General features: G+C 41.1%; 1 protein-coding gene across 2 annotated transcripts in view; it reads left to right on the forward strand.

Moving 5' to 3' along the window:
• The window catches only part of MAP3K5 (mitogen-activated protein kinase kinase kinase 5), a 180,090-nt gene that overhangs the window by 115,432 nt on the left and 47,986 nt on the right, over window positions 1–16,672 (forward strand). For both annotated transcript variants that reach the window (XM_037045671.1, XM_037045670.1), the window contains exons 12-14: window positions 1,623–1,672; window positions 4,774–4,869; window positions 8,206–8,287. In XM_037045671.1, the coding sequence (XP_036901566.1) occupies window positions 1,623–1,672; window positions 4,774–4,869; window positions 8,206–8,287 (228 nt within the window). The remainder of the gene's footprint in view (window positions 1–1,622; window positions 1,673–4,773; window positions 4,870–8,205; window positions 8,288–16,672) is intronic.

The following is a 16,672-nucleotide window of genomic DNA, read 5'->3' on the forward strand; positions in this document are numbered from 1 at the left end:
GGAAACTGACATTCTGAAGATGCTTTACCAGTTTCCTGCAAAACCAGCCCAATCAACCAGGGAAATCTCTCCTTGGCCACTCCCAGGACAGGGCTAATGGAAGATAGATTTTACCAGTGCCGTCTTGTTGGTGTTCGCTAGTCACTGTGTTCAGTTGCAGGTTTGCACTCAACCCCCCTCCTGGTCCTGGTGGTGGCCTTAGAAAGAAACTGAGTTGCAGCTGTGTGCAGGTAGTATGCAGGTTAGCAGCTGCAGCTCCTGGGTCGTGTAAACTTAGGTCTCCTGAGGCCAACAAGCTTTAGAAGCAACTTTCAAGTTACCAGCTAAAGGTGTAGGCTGCTATTTTAATTTAACTCCTTGTGCACTCCAGTTATGAGAACCAAGTCCCGGCAGTACCTTTCTGTGGTCTCCATCCACCTTCCCTGGGCTTCATGCTCAGCAACGTTTGTTCTGTGATGACTCAGGTCACATCCCTGTGACCTGATGGATGTGCATTGAAACTAGTTTTTTAGTAAATATGCTTCAGGCTTGAGAGGATCTGTTTTTTAAGTTGTATGATCCTAGCAAAGAAATAGTTGCTATAAATGTAAATTGTGGCTTTTTGAGTTGCTTCAACCAAAAGGCGAGTTCTGAGCCACATCAGAGCCACAGCTTCATTACCCGCTTCCCTGGTTCAGTCCTGACCTCAACTTCCTGGCAATATTTTAAGTTGGTGGGAAGAGCTTGTTTCCCTAGTTGTTTTATATTTAAAGCATTGACTTGCAATCAGAATGACTACGGTACTTGCTAAACTTGGACACATGTAGCAACGACTTCATTTCTACAAAAATGTTTGTTATTTATTCTATATCATTGTCAGACATATTTTTATAGGGAATGTGATCCACCCTGTAATTTATTTAGTTTAGAGACATGCATTTAATATTAATTTTAACTTAGATTTAATAATAAATTTAAGTAATAAATTACCACAGTTTTTTTTCCATCTTGACCTTGCAGATCACCCATGTTTATCAAATGCTAATCAGTTTTTATGTTCAAACTTTACTAATATATTGAGTCCCACATAAATTAGGTAACAGCATACTGTAACTATGGTGGATGTTATATACATTCATAATTGCTGTGTCATATTCTTAAGAAATAGAACCTCCATTTAGTTAAAAAAAAACTTAAAGATAATTCAGAAATATTTATCTTTACAACCTTGCAGAAATTTTATTCATTAATGTTGTTCTTTTTCCGCAAAGAAATACTGTTTGACTATAATAATTGAATTACCTTAATTACCTTACCTTGGCTTTTTTTACTTTAAAAATTAATGCACAACAGTTATTAAGTTAATCTGCCCAAAATAAAATTTTAGAAGTTAATGAGACTAATTTTCCTATGCTCTCTTAGAGCTGTTCTCTTGAAATACAGAAATTATTATGTAAACATCACCCTTGTGGCTTGAGAATGAATTGCAGTTTCCATCCAGATAATTTGTTCGTGAAAAATTATACATGAGGAAAAATTACCCTGTGTGTCTTATTAAAAAATAATAAAACAAAATTATTGCTGTTGTGTTATTTTAATTTGGATAACCAAACATTTTTTGTTGTTCTTTCCCTGTATTCTAGAATGGTATACATGAGTGGAATTTCAGTGCTGCTTCTGTCAGGGGAGTGAGGTAAGTTTCCTTGGTGCATTTCATTTTCTTGGGAGACATTTTTCTGGACAATGAATGTGTTATATCGGACTTGTAGTTATGATTTTAAAATGCATGCCCTGGCTGGTATGACTCAGTGGATTGAACACCAGCCTGCTAACCAAAGGGTCACTGATTCAGTTCCCAGTCAGGGTACATGCCTGGGTTGTAGGGCAGGTCCCCAGTGGGGGAGTGTGAGGGGCAACCACACATTGATGTTTCTCGTCCTGTCTTTCTCCCTCCCTCCCCCTCTCTCTAAAAAATAAATGAAACTCTTAAAAAATGCAAAGATTCTCACCCCAGCCTGTATGGTTCAGTTGGTTGGAGCCAGTGAGGGCACGTACCCAGGTTGCCCTTTGTCACGGCACATACAAGAAGGCAACTGATCAAAATTTCTCTCTTTTATCAATGTCTGTCTGTCCCCTCCCTCCCTCCCTCCCTCCCTCCCTCCCTCCCTCCCTCTCTGCCTCCCTCCCTCCCTCCCTCCATTTCTGTTTCTTAAAAGAGCAATGGGGAAAAAATGTCCTTGGCTAAAGATAAAAAAATGTAAAGAATCTCAACAATCCTTCTAAGGACTGCTCAACCATCTTTACCCCCATTATTAAAAGATTTGCAAGAAAACTTTCACTGTCAGTTGAACTAACTCGGTGCTTGCCACCCATTTAAAATATGGTGACGAGGGGTAAATGTAATCTGTGCGGCAGAATCAAGGTGTAGACAAAAGTGAGCCGGGTGCAGTTCTCTGTAGGTGGTGAGCTGTTGGTTTGTATTATGGGATGGCTTTCTGCTCTTTAGGTATACCAGGAACTAATCTCTCCTTAGATGCATCCAAAATGTCTTCTACCAGATTGTGTCCTGTGGCTAATATTTATGGGGTGAGAGGAAAAGGAATTCATTAAAAAGAAAAGAAAAACCTTATCCTGGGGTCACCATTAATGAACTGTTCTGGGATTAGAGTGACTCATTTCAGTTTGGTTTAGGTCTGACATTGCCATCATAATACCATTGGCTCAGGAAATACCATTTCCTGGGATTTAGAAATGAGGGTTGTCCTTTTCCCAGAGTCAAAGCCACCTGTTAAATATTTAAATACTCATTCTATAGACACTCAGCAATGCTAGACCAGCTATTGCAAGTTTTAAACTATATCAGTTGTGGTTACTACTTTTTCTCCCCACATAGTGGAAATGAAGAAAAACAGGCTTCTAAAGGCCAGATATACAGTACTCCATGGCTTCAGGCATAATAGTAATTGCTTTTGTGGGAGCGTGAACTGGTGGAGCTGTCTGAGTCACTGATTGTTGGAGTTTGCCTCGTGATACCACCTGTTACCTTATGGATGACCTGAACAGAAACAAGTAGGGTTATGGACTGATGCATTATACATCTTTCCAATATATGCCTTCTCAAATAAAGCTTTATTCTCTTCATATTTAATTTTTAAAGCAGGCCATTAGCAAAACACTCATTCATAGCTGTATTTTTAAGCAGTCCACTTAGTATGGTAAACATACATTTCACTTTATCTTATCTATTTTCTAATGAATTAATTTTCTTTTAACTAGGTATAACATCACTACATAACCTTTGTTGTGATTTATGACATATACATAGAATGCTTACATGAGGCTACTGCTGGTTTATATGTTGGGAAATTTGAGTCCCAGTGTGTGGCTTCAAAGAGAGCTAACCTTTTCTTGGCTTTCTCCTCTGTAAAGAGACGACGAAGTACAGAAGAAAATCTCACTAAATGAGCAGTTTGCATCACATCACCTCAGAACTTTCTCGTATCAGTCATTGGGCATTTATTGAGCACCAGCTGTATGTCAAATGTTGAGTCTATAAGAATACAAAAAATACTAAGACCTCAGGTCTGCTCTCTGAGAGCTCTAGGCCCAGCATGGGAACAGACATGTAACAACTAATGACAGTGCAATGTGAGGTGAGCAACGATTGAACTGTGTTCAAAAAACAGAGGTACAAATACCGGGTCTTTCTATTTAGGGTAGAAGTAGAGAAGGGAGTAAGGCCTAAGCGTGGCCTTAAATAATCAGTAGAATTTGTTTTAAAAGTCAAAAATAATATGCATTCTACATTGAAGGAATAGCAGATGCAAAGGCATAATATAGGGACTGGCAAACTGCAGCCCACAGGCCAAATATGGCCCACTGCCTGTTTTTGTAAATAAAGTTTTATTGGAACTCAGCCATGTTCATTGTGTATTGTCTAAGGCTGACCCAACAGGAAAAATTGAGTAATTTGGCCTGCGAAACCTGAAACATTTACTCTCTGGCCCATTACAGAATATATTTGCCAAACCTTGGCATAAAACAGCCTGGCCTGACTGGTAATCTCAAAATTGTTCTCATTGCTGTGAGGGAAACCGCTTGCTGAGTCCAACCCAGGTTCTGCTCCACATTGTTTTATTCCTCTTAAATCTCTACAACTAATGAGAGGCTTTTACTGCTTCCCACATGTTGCCCTTCTACCTTTGAAAGCATTTTGTCATTCTACAGATCTCAGAGAACCAGATTCACCAAGGTCAGTCAGCCAGCCAGCCAGCTGGTCCTTAGGCTTTTCCTCCACCCACACAGGCCAGTGGTGTAGAAGGCAGCACCCTTTCCTGTGCTACGTCGCTACGTCGGAGGGACACACAGCTTCTCTGTCCCTGCCACACCCCAGAGCAGCTCTGTCTGCGGATAGGAGCAGGAAGACAGTTCTGAGAAAGTTAGGTACTTTCAGTATTGTGGTGCAGGAAATAATACTTTTTGTTAAACTAAATAATTGTTAGTTGTTTCTTCCAGCACAGTTGTCTGCATCCCCCCCCCCCCCACTACTCTCCTGCATCCCATCCCTCCCCACCTCGCTCCCCTGAATCCACCCACCTTGGTTTTGTCCATGTGTCCTTTATGGTTGTTCCTGAAAACCCTTCTCCCCATACTTTTTAAAGTACTATTTTTAACTTTTTGTCATAAACAACATTAATTTCAGAATTAGGACCACATATAAAACAGTATTTATTTTCATGACAGTACCTGGAAGTATTGGGATTATCTCTGAATAATTCTTTTTGTTTGTTTCAGTATTTCTAAATTTGAAGAACGATGCTGTTTTCTTTATGTGCTTCACAATTCTGATGATTTCCAAATCTATTTCTGTACCGAACTTCATTGTAAAAAGTACGTATGAGTAATGGTTTATATGAAAAAGACGGTTCTTGCCTGATCACTATTTTTTTAAATTAATGAGTGAACGTGTAGCTCTTGCAAAGAGTTCGTGGCTATGTGGTTGTATATGTATTTCCTTTGGGCTAATATTTTATAACTCTGTGGTATATTTATCAGAGAATTTGGGGGGCTCCCTTTAATAAATCAAGTTTTCTCCTATTTGTTTTTCTCAGACAAACATTAACCAAGACTTACCAGTTAATTGCCAAATATTATGTCTCATTTTTAAAACGCACACTTATTATATGACTATCAAAATTTTTATTTCTGAATTCCTTGGAATAACCTCACCATTGTCTCTAACAATGGCTCTGTTCATTACAGAAACACCGGAGAGATTTAAAAAGTGCCTGGGCCCCACCCAGACTAGTTCCATTGGGTTTTCTAGTGAAGGCACTGCCTGAGTTAAGAGCCAAGAATTTGATCTCCACCAATAACAGGGAACCCAAAACTCTGTGGACTGCATTGGGTATATTTCTCTTGGGCTAATCATTTAGCACTTCATGTTCCCTTAGAATGCAGGACTGTCTGTGGGGACCTAGAGAAGTGACTGACAATTGAGAAACAAAGTGAGCCTACAAGCCAGCTTGGACTTCAAATTTTGCTGGGGGCCGTTCTCCTGCAAATGATTACTATTGGAGCCTAATACCGATGGCTGGTGTGCTACTACATTATATAGTCAGTCACATTTGTCTTAGTGCAAAAAATGTGTTTGTTTAATCCACAGTTATTGACTAGCGTTTTATCTTTATTATTGTAAATGTAGAGTAAAAAGACTTGGCAATAAGAAAGAATTTTTAGCACATGTGTGGTTTCCTTTTCTACTAAATTCTCAAGGCCATTGATTTGTTTCTATGATAATTAACAGCTAAGATTTATGGAGCACGTATCTCAGTTTTAATATCTATGTTAATCTTGAAGCAAACCTGTTAAGTAGGTAATGTTCATATACTTGTTAGAAAGAGTAAAAAAGAGGCTTGGGGAGTTTAACCAAAAATTTTATATATCCAGTAAGCGTAAGATCTTGGATTTGAACCAGGCACATGTAACCCGGAGTCCAAGCCCCTGAAACCACCCTGTGCTCCCCTCCCACTGTGTGTTGTCTTCTGCTTAGAGACGTCCATGTTGGAAACCTCAGAGTGTGTAACTGAGCGCTTTTACCCCAGATCGTAAAGCCAAGACTTTTTTTTAGGTCTTTTATTTTCTTCTTCCGCATGGTTGAACTTGCTTTTGTCTCTAACTCATTATGGTATTTAATCTTCATGAGAGCCTACTGTGACACCAGCCAGGTACCTTCCATTTCTAGCAACACCTATATGGAGACAGTGTCAGGCCGAACAGTTGAGGGCTCAGGCCCACGAGACATTCTTCCCCCACTTCAGATGCCAGTTACCACCCGCCCCCAGGGATCTCAGCCATGCTTTTGACCAGGTGGCTGGAGACTGGAGGTTCCCATGGCCCCTTCTATGTTTGATTACTTGCTAGAGCAGAACATGGAACTCAGGGAAGTACTTACATTTACCCCTTTAAGAGATACATAGGGCAGGGGCCGGAAGGGTCCCAGGGCACAGGAGCGTCTGTCCCATGGAGCTGAGGTGTGTTAACCTCCTGGTGAGGACATGTTTGCCAGTCTAGAAACTCCATGAACCCTGTACTGTTAGAGTTTAATGGAGGCTGTGTCACCTAGGCATGATTGATTATTATTTTCACCCTCTTTCCCATCTATGGAAGATGGGGGAGGAGGCTGGAAGGGCCGAGCTCCTAATCATGCTTGGTCTTCCTGGGGCTCGGCCCCATCCAGGAGCCCACCAAGAGTCTGTTCATTATCACAAAAGTTGCTCTGGGTTCTGTCATCACTTAGGGATTTATAAGGGATTTTAGGAACACCTTGCCAGGAACAAGTGTCAAAGACCAAGTATTAGAACAAGAGATGCTTGTTCTTATCACTTAGAAAGTACAAGGGTTTTAGGAGCTCTGGGCCAGGAAATGAGGGCAGACCAATATATATTTTCTATTATGTCATTGGTACAGAGATAGGAGAAAGGTTCTGAATGGTGGTAGGTAAACGTTTTTCGTCCCACCGTGGCCTGCTCCTCCCTTGGGCTGGTAGTGCGCAGAGTGACCTGCCTGTGAGGTCATCAGCCCGTTCAGAGTGCCGCCCTTACTCTAGTCTGGAGACCCTCAGCGTCCCCTCTGAATGGGTGTGGCACAGCTGGTGTTGCAGCGGGCGGATCTGTTTCTTGCTGTAATTGTTTTTCTTGGCTCTGAAATGATCCCCAGGAAAGAAAAAGAAAACAAAAACTTTACAAGAGTTCCTGAAGACAATGTTTGTCACCAGAAGAGGGGCGGTTTCTGTCACAAACACATAAGCCATCTGCTCCTGGTTCACATTAGGGTTTCNCAGAGTGCCGCCCTTACTGTACGTCTGGAGACCCTTAGCGTCCCCTCTGAATGGGTGTGGCACAGCTGGTGTTGCAGCGGGCGGATCTGTTTCTTGCTGTAATTGTTTTTCTTGGCTCTGAAATGATCCCCAGGAAAGAAAAAGAAAACAAAAACTTTACAAGAGTTCCTGAAGACAATGTTTGTCACCAGAAGAGGGGCGGTTTCTGTCACAAACACATAAGCCATCTGCTCCTGGTTCACATTAGGGTTTCACAGACTGTGTTTATGGGGTCTCATGAGTATGATATTGAGGTGCTCAGGCAGAAGAATTAGTCACTGAGACCAGGTGTTACAGTGGCCAACACTCTATCAAATAGTGACTTCAGAATTCAGAGACACTGCTCTAGAATACAGGTATTTTTGTGGTGTCCCACTTAAATAGTAATATTTAACGGCAGTAAAACACTAATAGCCAGTATTTAATGAGTGCACTGTGCTAAGTAAGCACTTTATAAGTGTACCTCAGGTCATCTTCACAACAGCTTAGGAGATAAGTGTAGTCCCCATTTTATAATTAAGGGGTGAGTCTCAGAGAGGTGGGGGAGCTTAACGACACCAACATTAACAATCTTGGTCTGATATCTAAGTCTGCTTTACTAAGATATCTCTGACCTTGTCTTACCTCACTATTCGATTTCTATACTATATTTGTTACTATTACTCAAAGTCATTCATGAGTCAGAAATTTGTTTTCTTTTTGAAAATCATATTTTTCACACTGATACTGATGGTTTATCACCTGACTTTCTTAGCTCCCTTTTTTCCTGTGAAATCACTTTGGAACATACTTGTGTATATTTTAATGTTTGTGTATTACGAGTGACCACATACCAACTTGCATTGTAGGTTTTTTGAAATGGTGAACACCATTACCGAAGAGAAGGGGCGAGGTGTGGAGGAAGGAGACTGTGAAGGAGACTCCCTGGAGGTAACGGCTTAGGTTTCCATGTTCTTTTTACAAAGTTTCTCTGTGGCTGATTTTTCAGAATGAACTATTTAAAGCATTACTGAGGGAAGAGGGTGCAGGGGGTGCATGTGAGTGTTGGTGGGGGGTGGGGTGCAGAGCCTGTAAACTCTCCTTTAATGTAACAATGGCAGAGGATTCTGTGCAAGCACTGAGAACACTCACCCACCAAACCAGACAAGAGGGAAGTGCTCAGAGTTCTTTCCTAGGAATATCCAGAGGGTTTTTCTAGATCTGCTCGCCTCACAAGAAACAGCTTGTACAGTAATGCTCTGATTCATCAACGCGCTCCTGACACACCCTTCTCAAGGAAGCGCAGGGTACCATTCTTTAATGTCACAAAAATATTCTCACACTCTGTCCTTTGCATTCTATCGGAATAATTTAAAATCTGTGATGTAGAAAGGCTTCTGCAGTATTCCCAGTAGACTGGGTAGTCTGTATAGTGAATTAAAACATACTTGTTTTAAGTATTTTGGTTTAGTTTACCATAATGCCACAACTCAGGGTATTGACATTTTTTGTTGTTGTTGGTATTATTCTATAAGCATAACATCAATGAATGGGTCCAGTAATGTTTTGGGCTGTGAAGATGATGAGATCCATCTTGGCCCGCCATGAGTAATCCTTCAAAGCCAGAGCACCTTTATAATATAGGATATTAATAAATGCCCTTAACTTTTTTTTCAATATTTATGATAAATCCATTATATCTTTGATTACATTTCTTAGATATTTTCAACTTTTTTGATTAAAATAATTTTTTCAGTATTCTAAATATTTTATTAAAATCAGTTAATTTCATTATCACAAACTGACCTTGAACTTAAGCCCGTAAAAGACATAACTAAAAATAATTCCTCTGCTTCCCATTCCTTACAGTGTAAACAAGAAAGATTACTTCAGTGATTAGGTTTCTATGTTGATAATTATTTTCTTATTCTTTACCTCAATTTGAGATAGAATTAAAATTGTTTAAATATAATTCCTGAAGGCATTAGATACCTAAAACAAAATTAAAATGTTGGAAAGGTCAGACATTTTTTAATGTCTTTACCTTCACTTAAAGTGGTATCAACATTCAACAAATGTCAGCTATTAATGTGGTCCTATAAACTACAAATTTGAAGCTAATGCTTAGAATTCTTGGTGTTTGAAAACTTTTTATTTGAAACCCAAGTTAAGATTTGCTTTTCTCCCTATTTGAATAGTGTGCTTTCTTTTAAGAGGCACAATTGTGGGAGGGGCTCCGCCTCTTTTGGGCGATGGCCAGAACCTCCTTCTGATTGTCCCTGGCTCTGGTGAGGTCCGTGTACCCCATGCAGGGGTCAGGAGCCTTGGGTTCTAGTTCTGACTTTGCCAACAGCCAGTTTTATAACTTTGGACAAAATGTATACTCCCACTGGGCTAAGACAATTTCGTTCCTTAAGACGGAATTGAACAAGAAGATCTTAAATGTCCTTTTCTAGCTCAAGTATTGTATAATTTTCAAGATTAGTACAAACTGTACAAGGTTTTTCAAATACAGCTCAATACCACTTTTGGAGGACTTTTCTATTTTTAAACACAAAGAGAAACAGCTTCTTTTGATTCAAAGCCATGTCTTTTGACTCAAGGCTATGCTTTGACATGGAAGAATTATGAGCCCATATCTTAAGTAATTTAAGGTATTAATAAGTTTATGTAGAAATTATTGAACAGCTGGTTACAGTTAATCATAAGGGTTGTAACACTTATCAGCTGTGGTCCCTATTTTTGTTCTCCCAGCCTTCCATATCTTCACGAAGAGAAGGGCATCTACCCAGCAACTCAGGCCAGACGTGTCAGAGCAGCTGCTTCTCCAGCCCCTCGTACCCTCACCCCCAGTCTTTCCTGCAGCTCCTTGTTTCATTTTCTCTGTCACCACCCCCATCTCAGGTCTTCCCACGTGGCCTCTCTCCTCTGTCAGTACACGGTCTCTGTCATCACCAGGCAGGTCTCTCATGTGGACTTAATCCTGTGATTCCCCTAACTATAACCCACTCTTTATAGAAGGAGATTTCCACATCGTACCGTGTTCTTAACTGTCTAGCTGTAACTTAACCATTTCCTTTGCACCCAGCGGTCCAGCAAGGCCAATTTCCTTCCTATTTTTCAGACAGCTGAGCTTTTCCTACATCTGGCCTTGACATGCAGGTGCCTAACTCCACGTGCTTTTTCTTCTCTTTTCATCAAGCGGGCTTGATGACTATGACAGGACTTTTTGAGATCCAACTCATACCAGTTTTTTCATCATTTTCAGGACTTCTCACTTTGCTCGCGTAGCATTTTTGCCCACTCCACTGTCCTAGCTCTTCTTACTGCGTTGTCACTTGGTAGCCAGCACAGGACTATTACCATCCCAAGGCTGGATTGTGGCTGGATTGTTTTCCCTTTAATGACATAGTCTCGCAAGGTGCCAGACCTTCCAAGCAGAAGTGGTCAGAAGGCTTGACGGCTCGGAAGGGTTTGAAGCTGGTGGTGGGGGTAACAAAACCAGAATTGTTTAAATAGTGTCTCAAACTGAGGGGAGGGGGATATGGATTGGAGGGGGCAGAGTGAATGATAGTAAACTGTCTTAAAGGTGATTTAATCAATGTTAAATCAATGTAGAATGAATACCATAATCAGGCTGTTATCAACACATTCTCTTTTCATCTCCTTTTCTTATTTTCTTGAAAAAAATTAATGAGGTACTTCTGGTGCTCAACATAAAATACGTTGTGTCTTCCTTTCCACTCCTCTTCTGAGGATATCCTTCATGCATATCCTCTTCCTCCATCTGTCTGTCCTTCTCTCACTCTCCCTCCCTCCCTCTCCCCCTTTCCCCCCCAAAGTCTTCTTTCTTTATATGCATTTTTACCTCATTGTCTTGTCAAAACGGGCATGTGATCGATACAAGTCTGAGGCAATCACAGCAGCTGGCCCTGGGCACCTGCTCATACAGTTTCCAGTGTGCATGGAGAGGAAGTTGGCCCCTCGTGAGATGGAGTGGCGACAGGAAAGACAAAGGGAGACTTTCCTCTGACTCGTGCGTCTTCAGGATGATGACATGCCATGCCATTTCCTTTCTTGATGATTTGCCTCACAAACAGTGAATTATGGTTTAGAATTCATTTAAATCAATTTGGAGTCAAGTATCACACTGGTGTGTTTCTCTTAGCATGGTCTCTCGATTTTTGTCCAGCTCTGAGGCTAAATACCCCCAGTTACCACTCTGAGAAAATAGGTCACAAAGTGATATACGATGTGAGTGTCAATTGTTACTCGCTCATTCTGTTGAGAGAACAAAAAGTTTTTCCTCTACCAACTTAGGTTCAGTAATTGGTGCCTGAGAATTAACTGACAAAAGACATTAACAGGAGAAAAGAGAAAGTTTATGTATGTGGGAACATACAAAGAAGAACAGCTAGAGTTAAGAGTTTATCTTAAGAAGAAAAGTCCTCAATAGGATTTCAAGGGAAGGCACGTGGTGGGAAACTTGTGAGAAACAAGTGCAAGGAACAGAAGGTTCTGTGGAGGTTCTGTCTATGTAATTTCCTATCCAGGTATGAGTGGTCCTAAACTTCCCAGAGAGGGGTACGGCAGCTGTAGTTTCAAGAGGCTTTGCAAATTAGAGGTTTAGATAAGATTTTTTTCTACAGCTGCTACCGAATTTTTCAGACTGTGAGAGTTACCGGACCACAAGACGCACGTAGGTTTTAGAGGAGGAAAATAGAAAAAAAATTTTTGAAGCAAAAAATGTGGTAAAATATTTAATAACATAAATAACATAGGCCACTGCCCTCCCCCACCCCACAGTGAGCCAGGTAAGCTACATTCAGACTGTAAGACATACCCCTGCTTTCCTCCCAAATTTGCGGGAAAGTGTGTCTTATAGACTGAAAAGTACTGTACTTAATGAGATGTTTTCATTCAGCTTAAAATAATCTCCATACCGCATTTGGGGGGTCCAAGTGCATTTCATCAATTCACTCAACAAACATTAATTGGACACCTACTGTGCAGTCGGTGCTGTTCTAGGTGTTGGCAATGCGACAGAGAGCAGCATAGAGAAAAATCCCAGCCCTCGTAGATCTTACATTCTAGTGGAAGATGAACGATAAACAACTTCAATAAGTAAAATTTGTAGTATGTTTGATGGTGATCAGTGCTAAGGAGAAAAACAAGGCAAGGAGGGAATGAGGAAGTCACATCGTAATGGGATGTTCAGTTTTATACAAGGAAGCCCTGGAAGACTCGTTGACAAGGTGATACCTGAGTAAAGATCTGAGGGTGGAGAGATCAAACTAGATATTTGTACCTGAAGCATTTTTAGCATTCTGTTGATATGAATATGTTACTTATGTTTTTCACATTTGTATGTTAAGGCAGTACTGGAAATTAGCAAAGCTACTGTTTGGGTCTTTAAGGTGACTGCTCAATTAATGTAATTAGGTACAGAGAGAAGTGCATGGATTTGTAGAAGGTTGTTTTACTGTTGGTCTCTTGACCATGCAAGAACTAAGTGAGTCACCACTCTGCCATTTGGCCTGGTCAATACTGTCTTCCTACACTGGTTTTCTTTCCAGCACCAGTTTATTTTTATTTTTTTAAGTTTTTTTAAAATTTTAATTTATTTATTCTTAGAGGGGAAGGGAAAGAGAGGGGGAGAGGAATATCAATGTATGGTTGCCTCTCATGTGTCCCCCGCTGGGAACTGGCCTGCAACCCAGGCATGTGCCCCGACTGGGAATCAAACCGCAATTCTCTGGTTTGCAGGCCCGTGCTCAATCCACTGAGCTACACCAGCCAGGGCTCAGCACCAGTTTAGATTGTTCTGGGCAGGCGACAATAGAGGGGTGATTCTAGAAGTATTCCCATCATTGCTTCAAAATGCAGTTGTTTCCCTTAGCAACAACCCGGTTTGCTAGTCTATTGCCATAGAAATAGAATGTAAAATATATAAGCAGTGTAATCCTACCTCCTATTTTTCAGAACACTCCCTTCCCCACCCCCTTTTTCCATTTGTGTCAGTTAACGTGCCTGCACTCCCTTGGCTCTTGGCCCCGTTCTGTCCTTGTGGGCAGGGCCAGGCTCCTCGGACCTGCCTTATAGGAAGAGAAAGGAGAAAAAAAAGAAACCAAGCAGCAGTTATCCACTGGCAGAGTGTTCAGCCACATTTATCTTATGAAATCCTTTAGATTTTTACTATGACCACTTCTAACAGGAGTCTGTGTCCAATAAACAGTCTTTTAAAAGAAGAGTCTTGATGCTTTACATGTCTGAGAGAAACTACAACTGGAGCAGCTTCATCTCGGCTTATGTAGTCTTCACCATGCTGTATAAACGTCCCTGTGGCAAAACTCCATTCAACCCCAAATTAAGCAATACTGACTTCAAGTGTCTTGTTTGGACACCTGATTGAAAAAAAGTTTCTCATTGATTTTTCTAATGCCTGATTGATTAATTAAGCAAATAATTGCTGAGCATCTATTATAAGCCATATATTGCCAAGACTAGGGATAGAGCAATCAAAGATAAATTCTTAGTTTTCATAGAGCTCAGAGTCCAGACTGAGGTGCAGACTGGGCCGGGGAGAGAACAGTGCTAAGTGGATGGAAGAGTAAGTGCAAGACCGCCTTGGAAGCATACTAGGCCGGAACCTAACCTGGATTTTGAAGTCAGGGAAGCTTTCTGGAGCTTGGTTTTGAAGGATGAGACGGCCACCTAAGGCAGAAAACACAGTATGTGTAAAGGCAGAAGGATCTGAGGAACCTCACTGGGAGTTTTGGGGGGAGGTCGATGAGGGAGAGGGTTGGAACAGAGGCGACAATAGGATCTGAAGGGTTTTTAACGTTGTGTGAAGGAGTTTGGATTTGATCCTAAAAATAGTGAGGACCAATAAACAGAGACAGTGGCAGAAACATGGGGAGCTCATTTTGGAACTTTGGACTTTGGAAAGTTTACCGTCAACTTAATGGGGAATTAATTGGAGAGCAGGGCAACAAGAGAGGAGGGGAAATGGGGGCCAGTTAAAATAAAGCAGTTATCAGAATATGGTGTACAGCACAGAGAGTACAGTCAATAATATCGTAGTAACTGTGCCTAGGTGGGTACGGGACATGTCATCGTGACCGCAGTGTAAGGTATATAAATGTTAAATCACTACGTTGTAGTAATATTAATAATGATATTGCGTGCCAACTATAGTTTTTTAAAAATGTTTAAAGGAATCTGTAGAATTAGTACAGAAGAAATGTAAGGAGGACCTTACCTGGGCCGTAGCAGTGAGGATAAACCTGACAGCATTTGGCAGTGGGTTTGGGATGGGGAGCAAAGGAAAGGGAAGAGGGGAATCCAAGATGAGTGCCTGAGGGTGACCGACTGTCTGCTTGAAAAAGTGAATGGATGCCCAATGGATATTGATGGTTTACTGGAGCGGCTGTACAGTACAGGCATTTGGAAACATTATACACTCTTATGGTATAACAGGATTTCCCTATAGCAGAAAGAACACTAAATGCAAAATCTAATGAGCTGGGTTTAAACCACATATTTTCACTGAAAAGATTAATTCAGATCATTTGTAAATTGGAGCTAATTATAGACCTTCTCTATTCTGACACAAGCTTATTTATGACCATCAAATGAGGTAGGTTATTGAAAACTAGGTTTTTTTTGTTTAAATTACAGAGCATTGTAATATTGTAGCTTCAGGGCACATGTTTCCATCCCAGTGAGAGTACACATCGGCAAAGAGGAACTACTCTGGTGGTGGTCCCCGCCCTGAGTCCTGGCTGGCAGATTTCCAACATGCGTGGCATAGCGTGACAGACACTCCAGCCACAGGAAGTGGCTGTGGAGACTTGAGCTCCAGGTGGCAGGTTTCGCCTGTGTTCACTGCCTCTTTGCTGGATTCTAGTTTTATTTCCTAGTCTGTGGAAATTGCTCAGTGATTCTTATTGCCTAATCTGTCACCTGAAAACATACCTGGTCTTCTGCTCTGGATTAGGATAACCTTTAGCCTTATGTTAGCAGCCAGAGTAAAAGAAGTCTCTGACATACCCCCAGGTTCCTAGGAACCCAGGATTGCCACTGGGAAAGGAGACAGCTCCCTGCCAGAGGCTGGCCGCCGCCCCAGCCAGAGATCAGTGAGAGGGAGGCCAGTGGTTGTAGTTTCCCACAAGGCAGTACAGCCTGGTCACCCTCTGTGAAGACTTGGAAACCTATCAGAAACATACAAACTGGAGCTGGTAGCAACATGTCCCCGCACCTTCTCCATCCTTCGCAGCAATGCTACGGCACATGGAGAATGTGCACCCCAGGGAGGCTGCGAAGTGATGTGATTAGATATTTCCGTAGGTAATGTTTTCTTTTTAATTTCTGCCTCCTTTTATAATCTTCTCTTTTCATATTTTGTAGTTTTCCTATAATGCATTTGAGTATGTATTTATTTTTATTCTTGCTAGTTAGGACTCAATTCCTGGAAGTTATATTTGATTCTGTCTCAAATCTGACCATTTTTTAGAGTATCTTTTATCCTTTTGTTATATTTTTATTTATATTCTTATATTAAATATACTTAATATAACGTTTTTTTAATGTTACAAAGTTTTAGAGATTGATATTTCTCAAACCAGCTCTCACTAGCGATGAATTGTTTCCTAATATATTTAAAAGTTTTGAATTGTGAGTTCAATTTCAGTGTTTCCTTATCAGTGAGAATCCTGCATAGCCTGTATTAAGGGCATCTCCCTTTAAGATGTGTTTGCTTTGTTTCTGCTAGGAATTCCAGGGACGTTCCACAACTTAAGACCAGTGATGGGTATTACGATAAGTGTAGATTTGAACTCCAAACAGCATGAGGAACAGCCTGTGGTTGAAAGCTTTAAGAAGAGACTCATTTCTGTCCGCTCAGAGCTTGGTCTGAGACAGACAAGCTTCCTTTTTGTTTCCTAGTACAGTGGGCTAACTTTTTTCTAATACACACTTTCACCAAATTAAAGTTTTTCAAGGACTCTGATTTTGTGTGTTCTAGCTCTTGACCTAGTGTAGGCACGAGGCCTCATCTCCTGTCCCCTCGTGGGCATTAAGACTAACGTCCCAGATAAGGGATTGGCAGACAGCGGCCCAAAGGCCAAAGTCAGTCTGCCACTGCTTGGTAAACAAAGTTTTTTGTAGCCCAACTGTGCCCATTTGTTTATCTATTGACTGGGCTATTTCCGTGTCACAGTGGCAGAGTTGAGTAGTTGCCGCAGAGATTATATGGCCCACAAGCCTGAAGATACTCAGTGTTGGGTCCTTTACAGAAATGTTCACCAGCCCTGGCCCTAGATCAATGAGATGGAA

This window comes from Sturnira hondurensis, unplaced genomic scaffold (genome assembly GCF_014824575.4).
Source record: "Sturnira hondurensis isolate 20B ecotype Veracruz unplaced genomic scaffold, ASM1482457v3 Scaffold0004474, whole genome shotgun sequence".
NCBI lineage: Eukaryota > Metazoa > Chordata > Mammalia > Chiroptera > Phyllostomidae > Sturnira > Sturnira hondurensis.